General features: G+C 37.5%; 1 protein-coding gene across 1 annotated transcript; it reads right to left on the bottom strand.

The window, feature by feature from the left end:
* Positions 1-477: 477 nt before the first annotated feature.
* Positions 478-13,606, bottom strand: LOC133866747 (RNA polymerase II C-terminal domain phosphatase-like 4). Its single transcript, XM_062303376.1, has 9 exons — positions 13,449-13,606; positions 13,241-13,373; positions 12,750-12,856; positions 11,381-11,496; positions 10,900-11,080; positions 4,888-5,177; positions 1,551-1,736; positions 1,425-1,463; positions 478-1,004 (listed from the first exon to the last, which is right to left on the bottom strand). Exons 2-9 carry the CDS (start codon positions 13,369-13,371, stop codon positions 693-695), a joined length of 1,362 nt encoding a protein of 453 aa, XP_062159360.1. The 5' UTR covers positions 13,372-13,373; positions 13,449-13,606; the 3' UTR covers positions 478-692.
* Between the last annotated feature and the right edge of the window lie 2,495 nt (positions 13,607-16,101).

The raw sequence follows: 16,101 nt of genomic DNA, 5'->3' as shown, positions 1-16,101 counted from the left end.
CACATCCCACTATATATTTAAAATAAAATCTAAAAATTAATTAAAGAAAACAGAGATAAATAAAATTCATCCAATCACAAACAAGAAAATAACTGATCTCCTGTAGTTTAAGGCCGAGTTACTTCAAATCTCAATTCTCTCTAACAGCGCCTAGAAAATTTCTATACGAAAAAAAAATAAAAATAAAATAAAATAAAAGAAAGAAGAAGAAGAAGAAGAAGATCAGGATCCAACATTCAGTGTCCAAAAAATTAGTCCACTGCCTAATTTTTTCAACCTATTTGGTAATTCTATGATCCCAATCCACCTTTTCTATGAAACATAAACCATTCAAAGGTTTAAAACAAAATGGTAGGTTTAGGCCATCCCCTCCTTTATTTTTACTTTTTTCCAAAACAATTTAACTTCAAATCGTTTTAACTTTTTCACTTTTTATCACATTAATAATTTTTTACTGCTATTCAAATAAAAAAAAAATTAAAAAAAAAAAAAGTCACTACAATACAAAATTTGTTAACCTACAAATTCTTTCTACTTTATATTACATCAATTACTTCTTACTACTACTAAAATAAAAATCAACTTAAGAATCTTTACCAAACACCCCCTTTAGATCCTCCTTGGTCTACACTGCTGGAGAGTAGCCAATTAAGTACCAACAGTTAGCATTGAAATACAAATTAAGGTTAGTGTTATTGGCTCTTCGTTTGGTTGACAGGAAAGTTCTCTTCAGGTTGCTTTTTCCAGAAATAATTTGCAGCTTCTAGCCACCCAGTATGGACCAAAAACTTGTTCTGTTTCACTGCCCAACGAGATTTCTCTGTTGCAGCATCCGTAGAGACCACATGCGTGACGGACGAATCGAGCTCTGTTGCACAAGTAGCTCCCAAATTCTCTGCCATCCTCCAGAGATGGTGATTATCTGCCGGAAATTTTGTGGGGAACACACGGCTAAAGACAATTTTACACCCCTTCAGGACTTCTTTCCTAATCGTTTTCAGAACCTGCAGAAAATGACAGACAGAAAAAATCTTGAGTAATACAAATCTCCATATAGGAAAACCAACTATGCAAAAATTCTCCTCCTCAAATTTTACCAGGATAAATTAATGGGAAGGCATTCAACAATTTTTTACAAGGAATGAAGAACCAGAAAACATACATTACTGAAGTTAACATACAGCAGCTTAAAACTGATTCATGGTTTCATATATTAACCAAAAAAAAACATTTATTGCAGTGTTTTTCCAACCCATAATATTGGAAACACTTGAAATCATCCTTGTCACAGGAATGTTAGATTCTACAAATATGTATAGGCGCTTGCCACTGGGGACCAGGTCTGGACAACAAAAGTAGAACAGATGAAACAAAGCTTAGAATAAAAAATTTAGTCATGTTTCAGTTGTAAAGAAAAGGATTACCTGCCTCACATCTCTGTCAACTAGATTTTCCTTAAGTACCTGCAAGAAGGTACCCCTACATTAGAATTTATCACACAACAAACCATATTAACTATTATCAATTGAGCGGAATGAAGAGGGACATACATCAAAAAACATATTGTGGATTTGCTTGAGAACTTTAAGAACAGTAGCAAGTGCTCCGTCGGTCTCACTTTCATCACTCTTCAACTCAGAAAGAGATTTACAACTGAAGCCAAATTGGTGGCAACTTGAAGCAAAGAAATGATATCTTTCCATCAATATCAAATTGTCCTTGTGCTTCGTCCATGCCTACAATAATGCATTAAAAATTTATTTCTAGATTATGGTAAAAGGATGATTGTAGGCAACATAAACCAATAAAGATAAATTGCAGGCTCAAGCCAACAGAAATTATACCCAGTGAATCCAAGCAAACACTGGGTATCATATCCAATTCGGCCTATCTTTTAAGCAAGAAAGAGTGCAGATATAAAAGAATGAAGCACAGGCAAGCTGGTAGTAGGAAATACTTAATTAAATTTCCCTTTTAGCTCCGTTTGTGGCAATAATTTCTTTACATAGAAGGGCCATACTTTAACAGCCTCGGACAGATTTCTAAGGGTTTACAAATTCTATATACAGCCAGAGAAACTGCGTATCCTGCATACCAGGTGAATCAATCCTAACCACAAAATCTTTCTGGTTTGATTTCAGTAGCTCCTAGTGTAAAACAAATTTGGCATATTGAGGTTGATTTTCTGCACTCCAGCACACTGTCAAGGCATTTCACTGCAGACCTCTTAAACTGAAATCATACTACCTCATCAAGGTAAAAATACCACTGTTCGGTCCCCTAAAACCCTCTAACAGCTGATTTCTTTAACAATGCATCGTTGACCATAAACAACTATAAGAAGTCTGGGTCTGGTAGTATAACTAACAGGGTCCCCTGACACGTTTCCTTGAATTTTCATACTAACAATTTTTTTTTTTTTTTTTTTTTTATAAGTAATTGCAATTTATAAAACTAAGCGCAGAGGGGCGCAACCCTTATACACGGGAAATATATAAGAGAACCCCTAAAATGGAAATGGACGAACAGAGAATAATTTTAAAAAGTCTACATAAGTAAAAACATTCAAGCTATGATGGGACGCTATCCAAATATATAACGTATTAAGCAACCACTTCCGTAGCTCCACCATAGATGTCTCTACATCTTCAAAGAGCCGCGCATTCCGCTCCCTCCAAATACACCACAATAAGCACAGAGGAGCTAACCGCCAAGCTTCTTTAACACAACTAGGGTTGGCAATTTTTGACACGACCCGCGAACACGACACGAGAAAATAGGGTTTGGGTTTTTATAATCGGGTCAACCCGATTCTGACCCTTTTTTCTTTTTTTTCTTTTTTTTTTTAAAAAAAAAAAGGAGAAAAGAAGTAAAAAAGTTAAAGGACTGTGATTGATTCTGTGAACCCGAACCGAAGGTTCGAGTGCGACTGTGCGAACCCTAGCCCACTGCCCAGTAGCCCGCACGCCGCCCGCCTGGCGACACCACCACCGGCAGATAAGAGCGACGCCCGCCATCTACTGACCGCACCACCAACGGTCCAACACCACCGGCAGATACGGCTTTACCCTTCTCGGAACGCCGTGTGAGTCTGTGACAACACCACCAACAGCCCAGCACCTCCGTACTGAACGGTCCGAAGACTCCAAACGCCACCACCCACGACCCACCATCCAGATTCCAGATTCTAGAGGGGTAAATTTTCTCAAGGGATTTTTCGGTTTTTCCTTTTGATTTTTATCCATTTTGTTCTGTGTATAGGAAATATTAGGAATTCAAGTGGTTTTCCATTTTGCTTAAATTTTCGAAAAATTAGTTTTATTCTGTTTAATTTTGAGAAAAAGGCTGTTGTTTAAAGTTTAAACATAACTTCAAGCTAAAAATACATTTTGAGGGAAAGGAAACCGGCAATTGAAATTTGAAGGTAAAAAGCATATGAAAAAACATGCATATTATGAAATTGGTCTCGGGTAAACGGGTGACACGATTATTAGTCGTGTTTATCGGGTTGTGTTCGGGTCGCGTCACACAACCCGATTAATAATTGGGTCGGGTTCGTGCCAGACCCGTTTATGTAATCGGGTCGGCCGGGTTGACACGAACCCGACCCGAATGCACAAATTGCCCACCCTAAGCACAACCATACCCAATCGCCGCCCCCCAACTATTCATCAACTCCAACACCGTTCGTGGCATAATCCACTCTACCCCAAATAAAATAAGAATATAGCTCCAAAGATCCCGGACGATTTTGCAGTGAAGCAACAAATGATCAATAGGCTCCCCACTCTTCTTACACAAACAACATCACTCCATCACTATAACATTCCTCTTACGCAAGTTATCATGCGTCAATATTTTGCCCAAAGCTACTGACCATACGAAGAAAGCCAACCTTGTTGGAGCTTTGACACGCCATATATTCTTCCAGGAAAAAGATGGAAAAGATGGGCAATCTTTCCTAACAAGCTCTTCATAGAAGGATCTCACCTCAAATAAATCTTTTTTAGAAGGATTCCACACTAACCTGTCACCCTTTCCACGTCGAGCCGAAATGGAATACAGTCGATCGAAGAAAGAAAGGACCATATCCATCTCCCAATCCTGGATTTGTCGCATAAAAAGAACATTCCACTGAATAACACCATTATGAACAGCCAAATTATCCACCACCATCGCATCTTTGTTCCTCGCTATACTAAAAAGAGCTGGAAAGCATTGCTTCAAGGATCTATCCCCACACCACCAATCATGCCAAAAACTAATATGTGATCCATTCCCCACCTCAAAACGAACAAAATTGCGAAACTTTTCCCACCCCCTCCTAATATGTTTCCACACACCTAGAAGAACAAATTTTTTTATGGGAAAGAGTCTTCGCCACCATGCGTAAGTGTTTCAATTTTGGACTTACAAAAATATAAAAGCTAGAAAAGAACAACAACAAAAAAAAAAAAGGAAAAAAAAAAAAAAAAGGAAGAAAAAGAAAAGAAAAGAAAGAAAGAAAATATTACTACTCCAAATACTGTTGAAATCTCCCTTTTCTATTCAGCACATCATTGGGAAACAGGAGCTGGAGCTAGAAAATCTTCTTTCATAATTTCTATAATCTGCATGAGGCCCCAAAAAAAGGAAAAGACTACTCCCCATCCTCAGAAGAAAAGACAATTTGTTCCATTTTGGATACATATATGTGAAAAGATAGGTTTATTTGTACCTATCCAACAATAATTTATTCAATTCCTGTTGCCCATCACAAGGATTTTTGTTTCTTTTCTTTTTTAATTTCATGACTGGTCACAGCTCATGTAACAAGCATTATCAGATTAACATTAAAATAAACTGGTTAAGCAAATATAAAGGTTAGCTAATTGCAAATGTACCTACATTTTCTGTATCATCAAGAATCAGAACTGCACTTTCTTGCCCCAGCACGACATCAAGACCCTTTTGATGTTTATGGGTGCCATCATCTCGTGAAATCACTCTAGCACTGAAGTACTCTCTTTGAGGATCAAGCAGCTTAGCCATTTCCAACGCATAGGCCCTATCACCCATTGTATAAATATACATCTCAAACATCTCACTTGCTTCTTTTAAAAATGTGCGAACAAAGGGCCTTAACTTGGTCATCATATGCATAAAATCCAGCATGAAGAGGCTGCCTTTTGAGACATCTATCCATTTCATAATTTTTCAACACAATAAGTCAATAAGCATATATAGTCACTAAAAGTGTGAAGAATGTCAGAAAATTAACTGGTGCAACAAAATCAAAAGTATTAGATGATAATCAAAAGTATTGGGATAAAGCAAAAGCCAACTCATAACCAATCAAAATTAATAAGGGCCTCTATTTAGTTTGCAAGTCCAATGGGGACTATTAGCGCACAGCACACTCCCAGTGTGATTCAATCTCTTATGAATCTTAGTGAGTGTGCTGATAGACTCCCGGTTGATCAAACCTCCTAGTGAGTTTTGATAACACAACCGGTTGACAAGGATAAGGTTATCTAAAGGAGATTTACTTGAAATTAGAATTCTATCTAAGAGTTTGTATTAGATTAGAATACTAGAAGCTAAGGCTTATCATGTAAACTATACTACCTTGTAAGTTCTGTATATAATTCAATATACGCTCACTAGATGAGCAAGCTTGAAAGCCAAATACTCTGAAATTTCTATATGGTATCAGAGCACCTATAGACTAACGTCTCCAGATTATTAATATTTTTTTTTCCGATCATCATCATGTCTGACTCCAAGGCTTCTTCCTCCAAGTCTGATTCATCCAACATCCTCTTCACCGTCCCAAATATGAACCATACCTTGAATATCAAGCTGTTTAACAGCAACTTTCCTAGCTGGCGAACTCAGATTCTGGCTTTTGTTAAAGCCAATGATGCGTATGGCTTCCTGGATGGTACAACTCCACCTCCAGCCCAGACCATCCCGAATACTAGCACCACTCCTGGTGCCCCTGCCACCATGGCTGATCCAAACTTCCTTCTCTGGTGTCAACGTGACCAGATATTGCTCAGCGTGTTGATCTCCACGCTCACTGAACCGTTAGTAGTTCATGCCGTCAGCTCAGCCTCTGCTCATCAACTTTGGATGACCCTTGTCTCCATGTTTGCTTCTCAAGCACGTTCACGTGTTATGCAGATTCACTATCGCCTTGCCACAGCCAAGAAAGGTAGCTCTTCAATCACGGAGTATTTTCAATCCTTTAAAGCCATGTGTGATAATCTTGCTGCTGCCGGACAGCACCTCAATGACTTTGAAAGCATCTCCTACCTTCTTGCTGGCCTTGGATCTAAGTATGATCCCTTTGTCACATCCATCACCACTCGGTTGGACCCTCTCTCCTTAGATGAAATTTATGGTCATCTACTTGCTCACGAGATGAGGATAGAGCACAATCTTTCTCCCACTGAGGTCTCCCTTCCAATGGCTAATATTTCTGCTCGGACTCCCATGTTTCGTGGGAGAGGATATCGTGGTCGAGGTCGCACCATGTATAGAGGCAGAGGACCTTCTTCCGATAGTCGAGGCAGAGGTAATTATTTCTCCCAAGACCCTGCTTCCCCTTCTCGGCCAATCTACCAACTCTGTGGCAAGATTGGTCACACCGCTCCAAGATGTTATCAAAGATCGAACCTTGCTCTGGCTGCACCGTCTCCTCCTTCCTACTCAAATGCTCAAGCTTATTACTCCTCGCCTTCATTGGTACCCGGATACTGTTGCAACACATCACATGACAAATAATCGCCAGAATCTAAACCTCTCTTCAAAAGAGTACACTGGCCAAGATCAGATTCGGATAGGGAATGGTACAGGTTTGCCTATTTTACATTCTGGTTTTGCCTCTTTATCTCTCTCTAATCGTCCATTCCTATTGAAGCAATTACTTCATGTTCCTACTATATGCAAAAATCTCCTTTCAGTTCACCAATTTGCTCTTGAAAATTCTCTTCTCCTTGAATTTTATTCTTCTCATTTTATTATCAAGGACTGCAAGATCAGGCGTCCAATCCACCAAGGCCAACTTAACAATGGTCTCTATCAACGCTTCCCTTCGAAAGTGCCCACATCTCCATCCCAAGTATTCGTTGGTGAGAGGACTACATCACATCGTTGGCACAAACGTTTGGGCCATCCAGCCCTTCGGATTGTCAACCTTATTCTTTCCAAATTTCAGCTTCCAGTTTCAACAAATAAGGCACATGCACCCTGCACTACCTGTCCACAGGCCAAGGGTCATCAATTGCCCTTTTCCCGTTCTACTACTACTATTTGTAATCCCTTAGACTTAGTTTATTCGAATGTTTAGGGTCCTTCCCCACATCTTTCAATAAATGGAAATCGTTTTTATGTTTCATTTGTGGATGCATTTAGTAGATCTACTTGGGTGTATCCTATTTCCTCTAAATCCGATGTCATGCCTGTCTTCCTAAAGTTTCAAACTATGGTTGAACACCTCCTCAACACTAAAATTAAAAGTGTCCAATCTGATTGGGGTGGCGAACATCGTAATCTCAGTAAATATTTCCAAACAATTGGTATTAATCATCGTGTGTCCTGACCTCACACTCATCAACAGCAAGAGTGTGTTGAGCGGAAACATCGCCATCTTATTGATACAACCTTGGCACTTCTTGTTGACAGCTCTCTTGCAAAGAAATATTAGGATGAAGCTTGTTTAACTTCCTGCTACTTAATAAATCGGTTACCAATCCCCTTGCTTGGAAATATTTCTCCCTTTCAAAAACTTTTCTCTCAAACTCCTGATTATCAATTTCTAAAGGTGTTTGGTTGTGCTTGTTTTCCTAATCTTAGACCATATAACTCTCACAAATTCTCTCTTCGGTCTAAACCATGTGTGTTCTTGGATTATAGCTCTCATCATAGAGGCTATAAATGTTTTCATCTCGAAACTAGTCGAATTTTTGTTTTTCGGGATGTGATTTTCTATGACGAGGTGTTTCCTTTCTCTCACAACAAAACCAATTCAAAATCTTCCCCAACAGAAACTTCTTCCTCAAATTCAGTCTCTGTTTCTCTTCTACTCTCTCCTACCTGAGAGTTGGTTCCTCATTCCCCTAGCTCCTTTCCATCCTCTCCTCCAATCACCTTGTCTTCCACCTCTCCTAACACCCTCTCTCCTACTTCTCCTAGTCCCTCTCTTGCAGAACCGGATGTTCAATCAGCACTGACTCCTCCACGTATTCACCCTATGCGGACTAGATCTTAGAACAATGTCCGCAAAATTCGACAGCTCACTGATGGGACTGTTAGATATCCCATACCTCAGGCCTTACTTGCAGAATTAGCACTTATAGAGCCCACATGTTTCTCTACTGCTGTCAAGGTCAGGGAATGGCAGACTGCCATGCAGGTTGAGTTTAATGCTTTACTTAAAAACCAAACTTGGTCCCTTGTCCCTTCTTCAGCAGCCAATAATGTAGTTGGCTGCAAATAGGTTTTTAAGCTAAAGAGAAAGGTTGATGGTACTATAGAACGTCACAAGGCAAGGTTGGTTGCTAAGGGGTTTCATCAACATGCCGGGATAGATTATGGGGAGACTTTCAGCCTTGTGGTCAAACCAACAACAATTCGAACTGTTTTGCCCATTGCTTACTCTGCAGGCTGGTCTATGCAGCAAATAGACATTCAAAATGCCTTTCTATATGGACTCTTAACTGAAGATGTCTATATGGCACAACCACTGGGTTTCATTCACTCCTATCCTCATCATGTATGCAAGTTGCAAAAGGCCATTTACGGCCTGAAACAAGCACCTCGGACATGGCTTTCTCGCCTCAGTGGGAAGCTTCTTCAGCTTGGTTTTGTTGGTTCCAAGGCTGATTCCTCTTTGTTCATTTATCGTAGAGCAGCTATAACTATGTTTTTACTCATTTATGTTGATGATATTATCATTGTTTCATCAGTTCTTACTGCTATTACTAAACTTTAACAGCTACTAGGCATTGACTTTGCGGTTAAAGACTTGGGATCATTACACTATTTTCTTGGAATTGAGGTTATACCCGTGAAGGATGGTCTCCTTCTCTCTCAATAGAGGTACATTCGGGACTTACTAAACAAAACCAATATGGCAGATGCAAAATCGGTTAACTCTCCAATGTCCTCTTCCTCGGCCTTGTCTGCATTCATGGTTGACCCTATGGAAGACCCATCTTTATACCGTAGCACGGTTGGTTCTCTTAAGTACTTATCTCTCACGCGTCCAGACTTGGCGTTTGCTGTCAATCGTGTTTGTCAATTCATGCATCGCCCAACAAAGCTTCATAGGCAAGCAGTCAAGAGAATTCTTCGATATCTAAAGCATTCCATCACTCACGGCCTGTTGCTGCACAAGAATTCTTCCACCTCTATTCAAGCTTATTCGGATGCTGATTGGGCAGGATGCCCTGATGACAGGCGCTCTACAAGAGCCTACTGTGTTTTTCTTGGCAACAACTTGATTTCTTAGAGCTCTAGAAAGCAACCAACCGTGTCTAGGTCTTCCACAGAGGCTGAATACAAGTCTGTTGCCAATACTGCCGCAAAATTACTTTGGCTTTGTTCTCTTCTCCAAGAACTTGGTGTTCCATGGTCTAATCCACCAAAACTTTGGTGTGACAACATTAGAGCCACATACTTATCGGTCAATCCCGTGTTCCATGCAAGGACCAAACATGTGGTCATTGATTTTCATTTTGTTCGGGAGTTAGTTGCTTCCAAGTTCTTAGAGATTCACTTTGTTCCAAGTTCTGATCAAATTGCGGATGTACTGACCAAGCCTCTTGTTTCCAAGCGTTTTCAATTCCTTTGCTTCAAGCTCAACGTTCGTTCACTCCCGCTGAACTTGAGGGAGGATATTAGCGCACATCACACTCCTAGTGTGATTCAATCTCTTAAGAATCCTAGTTAGTGTGCTGATAGACTCCTGGTTGATCAAACCTCCTAGTGAGTGTTGATAACACAACCGGTTGATAAGGATAAGGTTATCTAGAGGAGATTTACTTGTAATTAGAATTCTATCTAAGAGTTTGTATTAGATTAGAATACTAGAAGCTACGGCTTATTGTGTAAACTATACTACCTTGTAAGTTCTATATATAATTCAATATACGCTCACTAGATGAACAAGCTTGAAAGCCAAATACTCTGAAATTTCTACAGGGACAGGGATGCAAACAGTAAGATTGTCATTATTCTTCAATATTTGCTTTTATATGATAGGTTTTGAATATTTCTACATTACTACCATGTAACCCATGCAAAATAAATCCCATGATACGAATTTTGCCTAACAACTACCAAAACTATCATATCTGCAGTTCACGAAAAAATATTTCGTTGTGAAATTCCATTAAAAGGCTGTATTAAAGTTCGCCGTAAGCACATCATATAAATTCTACCAGTCTTCTTGTAGAGCGAGAGAGAAAGCCAAACCCCAGCCACACAAAGCCTAGCTTTAATTAGAAGCCACAACATTCTGCTGGCAAATAAAAAATTTCCAGGTTATGGTGATAAGACAACATAAGACTGCATAAGCTCGTCTCAAGCACAAGCAGCTAATTACATCCTTTAAATTTCTTTCAACAATTTTACCTTTCAATAGAAACCAGAATATCCCATTCGCAAATTGAAAGCACTCAAAATATAGCACAAAAATTTCCATCAACAGACTCAGAACAATTCCTAATCACTCATGTCAACTTCTAAAAGTTTCAGTTGCTTTAAACATGATAATGTTCAATAGCATTTAGCCAAACTAAATAGTACTAATCATAAAAAAGAAAAGAAGCAATCCAACCAAGACATCTGAAACCAATAATATCTGCAATGCTAATTACACTACCAAATCATAATAACATAAAACAGAACTACCTTGCAGAGAATCTGTTTGGGCCTTTAAATATTCCTCTTCTGACGTTATATGTATAAGTTGAGTAGAATTTAGCAGCGTATGATCTAGATCAAGAACCAAGTAAAGCTTCTTATGGCGTAACAAATTCTTCATGTCTGTGTTTCTCAATCTGGCAATTTCATCATTCTGAAGCCTTAGTCCCTGCAAATACAGATGTTACACAGGCTTAAAACAAATTCAATTTGAGATCAATAAACATCAGCATACTTAATAAGTTCTAAGTTGATTTAAATCTCCCCAGTTCTAATTATAAAATTGCTTCATATAAGGGGATCGTTAACTTGTGAAATGAAAGGTCACAGCTGATTGTAAGTGGATGATGCCTCAATATAAGAAGTTTCAGAAGTATTACAAATAAAAAAATAAATATTCTCTTTCCATATGCAGCAAAGATAACCAAAACTCAGAATTCCGCCAACCAATCATGTTGAAGAATTATACCTTGTGAATATACCCAAATGTAACCCCAGATTCCTCAGCCAACCTTTGCCCACAAAGTATACACATGTCTCCAAAAGAACCAGGATGTGTACATAGATCCTTCTTTATGGATGCTTCTGCAAAAGATAACACATTACATACAATTCAAATCAGTGAAAATAGTACAAATCTAAATGAAACTAAAACTCAGCAATGCACATCCAGTTTTCTCATTCTCTCAGAAAATGTTGAAATAATACACAGAGAGGGAGCTAGATGAATATGGCAGAGTGACTGCTATGCAGGTTTGCATCTGGAATCTTTTCTTCCTCCAATTTATATACGAAAGTACCATCCATCTTTGTTTTAGTGCAACCATGAGTATGAACTTCTAGTTAGAAATCACGACCGAATAGAGACTTCTTTTTAAAACATACAGACACACAAATGAATGGCCACAGTGGAGACACTTGGGGGCACTCCTTATCAAACTTTTAACAATACTGCAGTCCACGCAAGAAACTTGTGAACATTTTTAACCCCCCCTCCCCCTTTCCCAACTAAATTTTCCTAAACCTAGAAAATGGATCAATTTGACACTATGCAGATTATTGTGGTTTTCTTATCAAATAAAAAACAGAAACAACTTTTCTCCTCAAAAGAAATCTAATTTCTTTCCTCCAAGAATAGGGGGTGATATTCTCACTCTCTCTCACACACCAATTTGGGGCAATTGCCCCTATTTTCAGGCTCCATAAAATATTTCAGGCACTGCACCTGCAAATATATATATATACACGCGTGCGTGTGTGTACACATACACATACGCGCACACACACAAATATGTGCACACACATACTGATATATGCACGTGCACATTTCTATATAAGTAAATTTAACAGGAAGATGCCAAGGGGAAATCAATCAAGTACCCAAGAAGTATGCTTACAATACATGTGTGTCAGTACATATGGATGTATGTATGTATAGTATGTAAATACATACATATGCATGTCTATATGTACCATAAATTTTTCTTTTTACGAGAATATTTGAATATTGAAAAGAAAATCTTCAAGCATTGGAGAATTTGTAGCAAGTTAAATGGCCTCAAACCACTTTTCCAAAATTAAAGCTCAGTAGTAATAGCAATTCTATTTAGGCTTTAGAAATATGCCAATCAAACAGATATAAGCACAAAAATTGTTTAAGATTTATCTGTATGTGCTCCAGCAAAGGAGTGCCTTCAAAAATAAAAATGTAACTTTGGCCCAAAGGAGCAGTTGATAAGTTGATCTTGTGCTGTGTTTTCCAAGATTTGGCTGGGTGGGTGTTCAGTTCACAAAATTTGTTAGCCACTGAACTATCTAACTAAGTCAGAAGAATTTACCTACGGTTTGTATGAGGGATGATGTTTGTGAAGTTGACCCCAGAACTTCCTCTACGTTCTCCAACTTCTCTACGTTCTCCAACTTCTCCACCTTGCTCCTCTTTATCCTGCAAGTTAATGCATAGGGTTTGAGTTCAAAAAGGAACTATAGCTGACCAGTGAGACTCACAATTTACAAAATCAGAGAATCCGAAAAATGGGGTATCTACTAAAACGAAGTCTTTCATCAGAAAAGTTTCAGAAGGTCAGCTAAAACAGGTTCTCATACAAAAACTGTGTAAAACAATGCAACATGTCAAACAAATATTACCATTTTTATCTAAATAACCATACAAAACTAAGCAAACTAAAATTTATGCAACAAGCCAGTAATTTCAAAATACAATTACGAATCAATAATCTAAGATAAGTTCCCAACAGACCCACAATAGCTTAACGCATAGTTAGAGAACCCAAAAGGAGAAAAATCCCAAAAGTGTTAAAAACAGCACCGTTGGGTTTCGAGGTCGTCATTGGCATCTTCAGCTTCTTCGGAAGAACCAGAATCCAGTGACGCATCGAGAAACGCCGCGAAGTCGTCACTGCTCGATGAGTGAACCGGCGAATCGGTCGCGAGGCTCATCTCTGCGTATATTAACGCAATTGAAGTCGAGCTTTGAAATTGAAACATAAATTTTAATTCCAAGGAAAATAGATTACCTTGTTCGCTGGAAATTGTTGCAGCGGCGGTTGGGAACTGGCCGGAAACCAATTCCACTTTCAATTTTCCTTTGCTTGTGTGTGTGTGTGTGTGTGTGTCTCGGGGATTTCACGTTGAAATTGTTGAGATGTAAGTGGGATTTGTGGGAGGCTTAGGCTTAATTAAACTTGTGTTTTTATTGTATTTTTTATTAATTTAGTTTTACACTAAATTGTTATCTCACTTTTATTTTAATTTGTTGATATATGCTGCATATGCACGGCTAATCATTCTTAAATTATTTTTATCAATGATTGATTAGCAATATGATACCAATAAAATGGAATAAAAATGCAATTTTTATAATTTCTTAATTCTTTGTATTTTTATTTTCAGCTGATAGGGTTGAGCATGGTTGTTAAAAGGAAATTGAATCAAAGTTGGGAATTGCAAGTTGAGAATTGTTTTATATTACACCATCATTTTATTGCGTTGATGTGATAATGTCTATTAGCTATCGGATAATCTATAATATATATAACTATTTTTAAACGATTGAGTAAAAAGAAAAGGAAAAAAAAAAAAATCTTTGTAATAAAATCGTTTTGCAGTAAATAATTTTCTAAAAACTTTAAAGTAATTCTAAGTTTTTAATATCAATTATCTTATATTTGTTACTTTGCTATGTCACATGCTCTTATGCCCCATATGTCGAGGTTGTAAACGACTTTGAAGGGTCCGTTCTCAACCCATGACCACAGGTTGAATCATTGGAATCACCTAATTAACTTTTAGGTGCACTCAACATGACATGTATGGTGATAGACCATGTGTAATGGTTGCACCTTATATCTGAGGCCAAATTGTCTTAAAACGTTCACTTTCTTCACCACATGATAAAATCTTTCATAAAGAACTTCCCATTCTTTCTTATAATTCAACTAGCATGTTTAAAAGTATATTATGTCTTCGAAAATGTATTGACTTCTTCATCTAACAAAAACTCTTACATACAATAACATGTATCGACTCACAATAACATGATCAGAATCTTCTACAATTATTTGTTTAAATTTGAGAAAATTTGTTCAGGTAATTGTGAGAGACCACTTATGAAACCCACCTGACCAAATAAAAATTGAGTTTATTATTCAACTAGCATTTTTAAAAGTATATTATGTCTTCGAAAATATATCGACTTCTTCATCTAACAAAAACTCTTACATACAATAACATGTATCGACTCGCAATAACAGGATCAGAATCTTCTACAATTATTTATTTAAATTTGAGAAAATTTGTGCAGGTAATTGTGAGAGACCATTTATGAGACTCACTTGACTGAATAAGTATTTGGGCAGTCCAATTTTTATTTGGTCAGGTGGGTTTCATAAGTAGTTTCTCATAATCACCTGCTTAAATTCTTTCAAATTCAAATAAATAATTGCAGAGAATTCTAATATGGAGACAAAAATAAAGCATATAAAATATATATTGAAATCATGCTGAAAATAAAGCATTTATGGCCCTATAATTCCTATGGTCTTTCCTAACTATCCAATTTTTTTCTGAAAGATACAACCTGAGCCCCTTTCATGGGCCGAATTGGGCCCTTCCCCATTCGGAGTCCAATAGGGCCTAGGTCCTACAAGTGAAAGCCCAACAGACCTTTGACACAACTTTAATTGAGCTCCTTTATCATTCTCAATGGGCTCAGGCTCAAACATGAGAATTTGGTTGAGATTAGCCCACTTGGGCTTTTCTTCTCTCCTAACTAAAGCCCACTATGGGCTTAGACCAAGCTCAAATATCTAACCAATTCACACTAGTTGGTGGAAGAAACATGACATATAACGATTTTCTAGTTATTTTTACTAATTGGCCTACATGGTAATTATTCAACCACTCAAAGAAAATATCTAACAAAAAAAAGCCACGTCAACAAGAAGTTATTAAAATTCTTTAATGCATTAAAAATAATTAGATTAGCATACTTTGAATCTCCCTACTGACAGTCAAATAATATAAACAACTACAAAATAACCCAATCTTGTGTCCATCATGCCCTCAAAACACAACCATAATCCAAACATCATATCACATAATTAATGGTATCACTACATCTAGACGTTCTTGTAACTCAAAGGAGACCTAAATATGTAAGAAGATAATAATAATAAAAAAAAAAAAAAAATTAAGAGATATTATCTACACCTTGTCCAAGATCCTGCAAACTAAAGTATACATATATACATACATACATAATCAGTTGTACCGATAATAGAGTAGTTAATCAACTAGTAAGTAGTTCATCTGTAATGCTCCCAATCTGTGAGGACAGGGCTTGCTCATTTATTGCACTCAGAGCCAGAGGCATAAAAGAAACTCTATACATTGCTAAATATTCATAAATACTTTCATTAGAAGTCTCATAAGCGTAAAGTTTTTCTTAATGTTCAAAATAAACTTGATAAACACTTGTAATCTAAACAAAAATATATTAAATATTTAAATCCAAATATTTAGTGTGGAAAATGTACGTATTAAACTTAAAACGATCTTTAACAACCCATCACCGTAGCTCTAATCATTCTAGAGTTATAGCACGCTCTCGAGAAACATCTGTGGCGAGGAAAAACAAAACAGAATATGTAGAAACTTAAGGAATATATC

This window comes from Alnus glutinosa, chromosome 4 (assembly GCF_958979055.1).
Source record: "Alnus glutinosa chromosome 4, dhAlnGlut1.1, whole genome shotgun sequence".
In the NCBI taxonomy this organism is placed as follows: Eukaryota; Viridiplantae; Streptophyta; class Magnoliopsida; order Fagales; family Betulaceae; genus Alnus; species Alnus glutinosa.
This window is presented reverse-complemented; position numbering and strand designations above follow the sequence as displayed.

What these genes read in the sequence shown, in the direction of transcription:
- LOC133866747 (XM_062303376.1), bottom strand. Translation starts at nt 13,371, where the DNA reads ATGAGCCTCGCGACCGATTCGCCGGTTCACTCATCGAGCAGTGACGAC. An exon ending in CCAAACAGATTCTCTGCAAG is followed by an intron (nt 5,178 to 10,899) that starts GTAGTTCTGTTT and finishes TGAAATGGATAG; the next exon opens with ATGTCTCAAAAGGCAGCCTC. An exon ending in TTGACAGAGATGTGAGGCAG is followed by an intron (nt 1,005 to 1,424) that starts GTAATCCTTTTC and finishes CATTTTCTGCAG; the next exon opens with GTTCTGAAAACGATTAGGAA.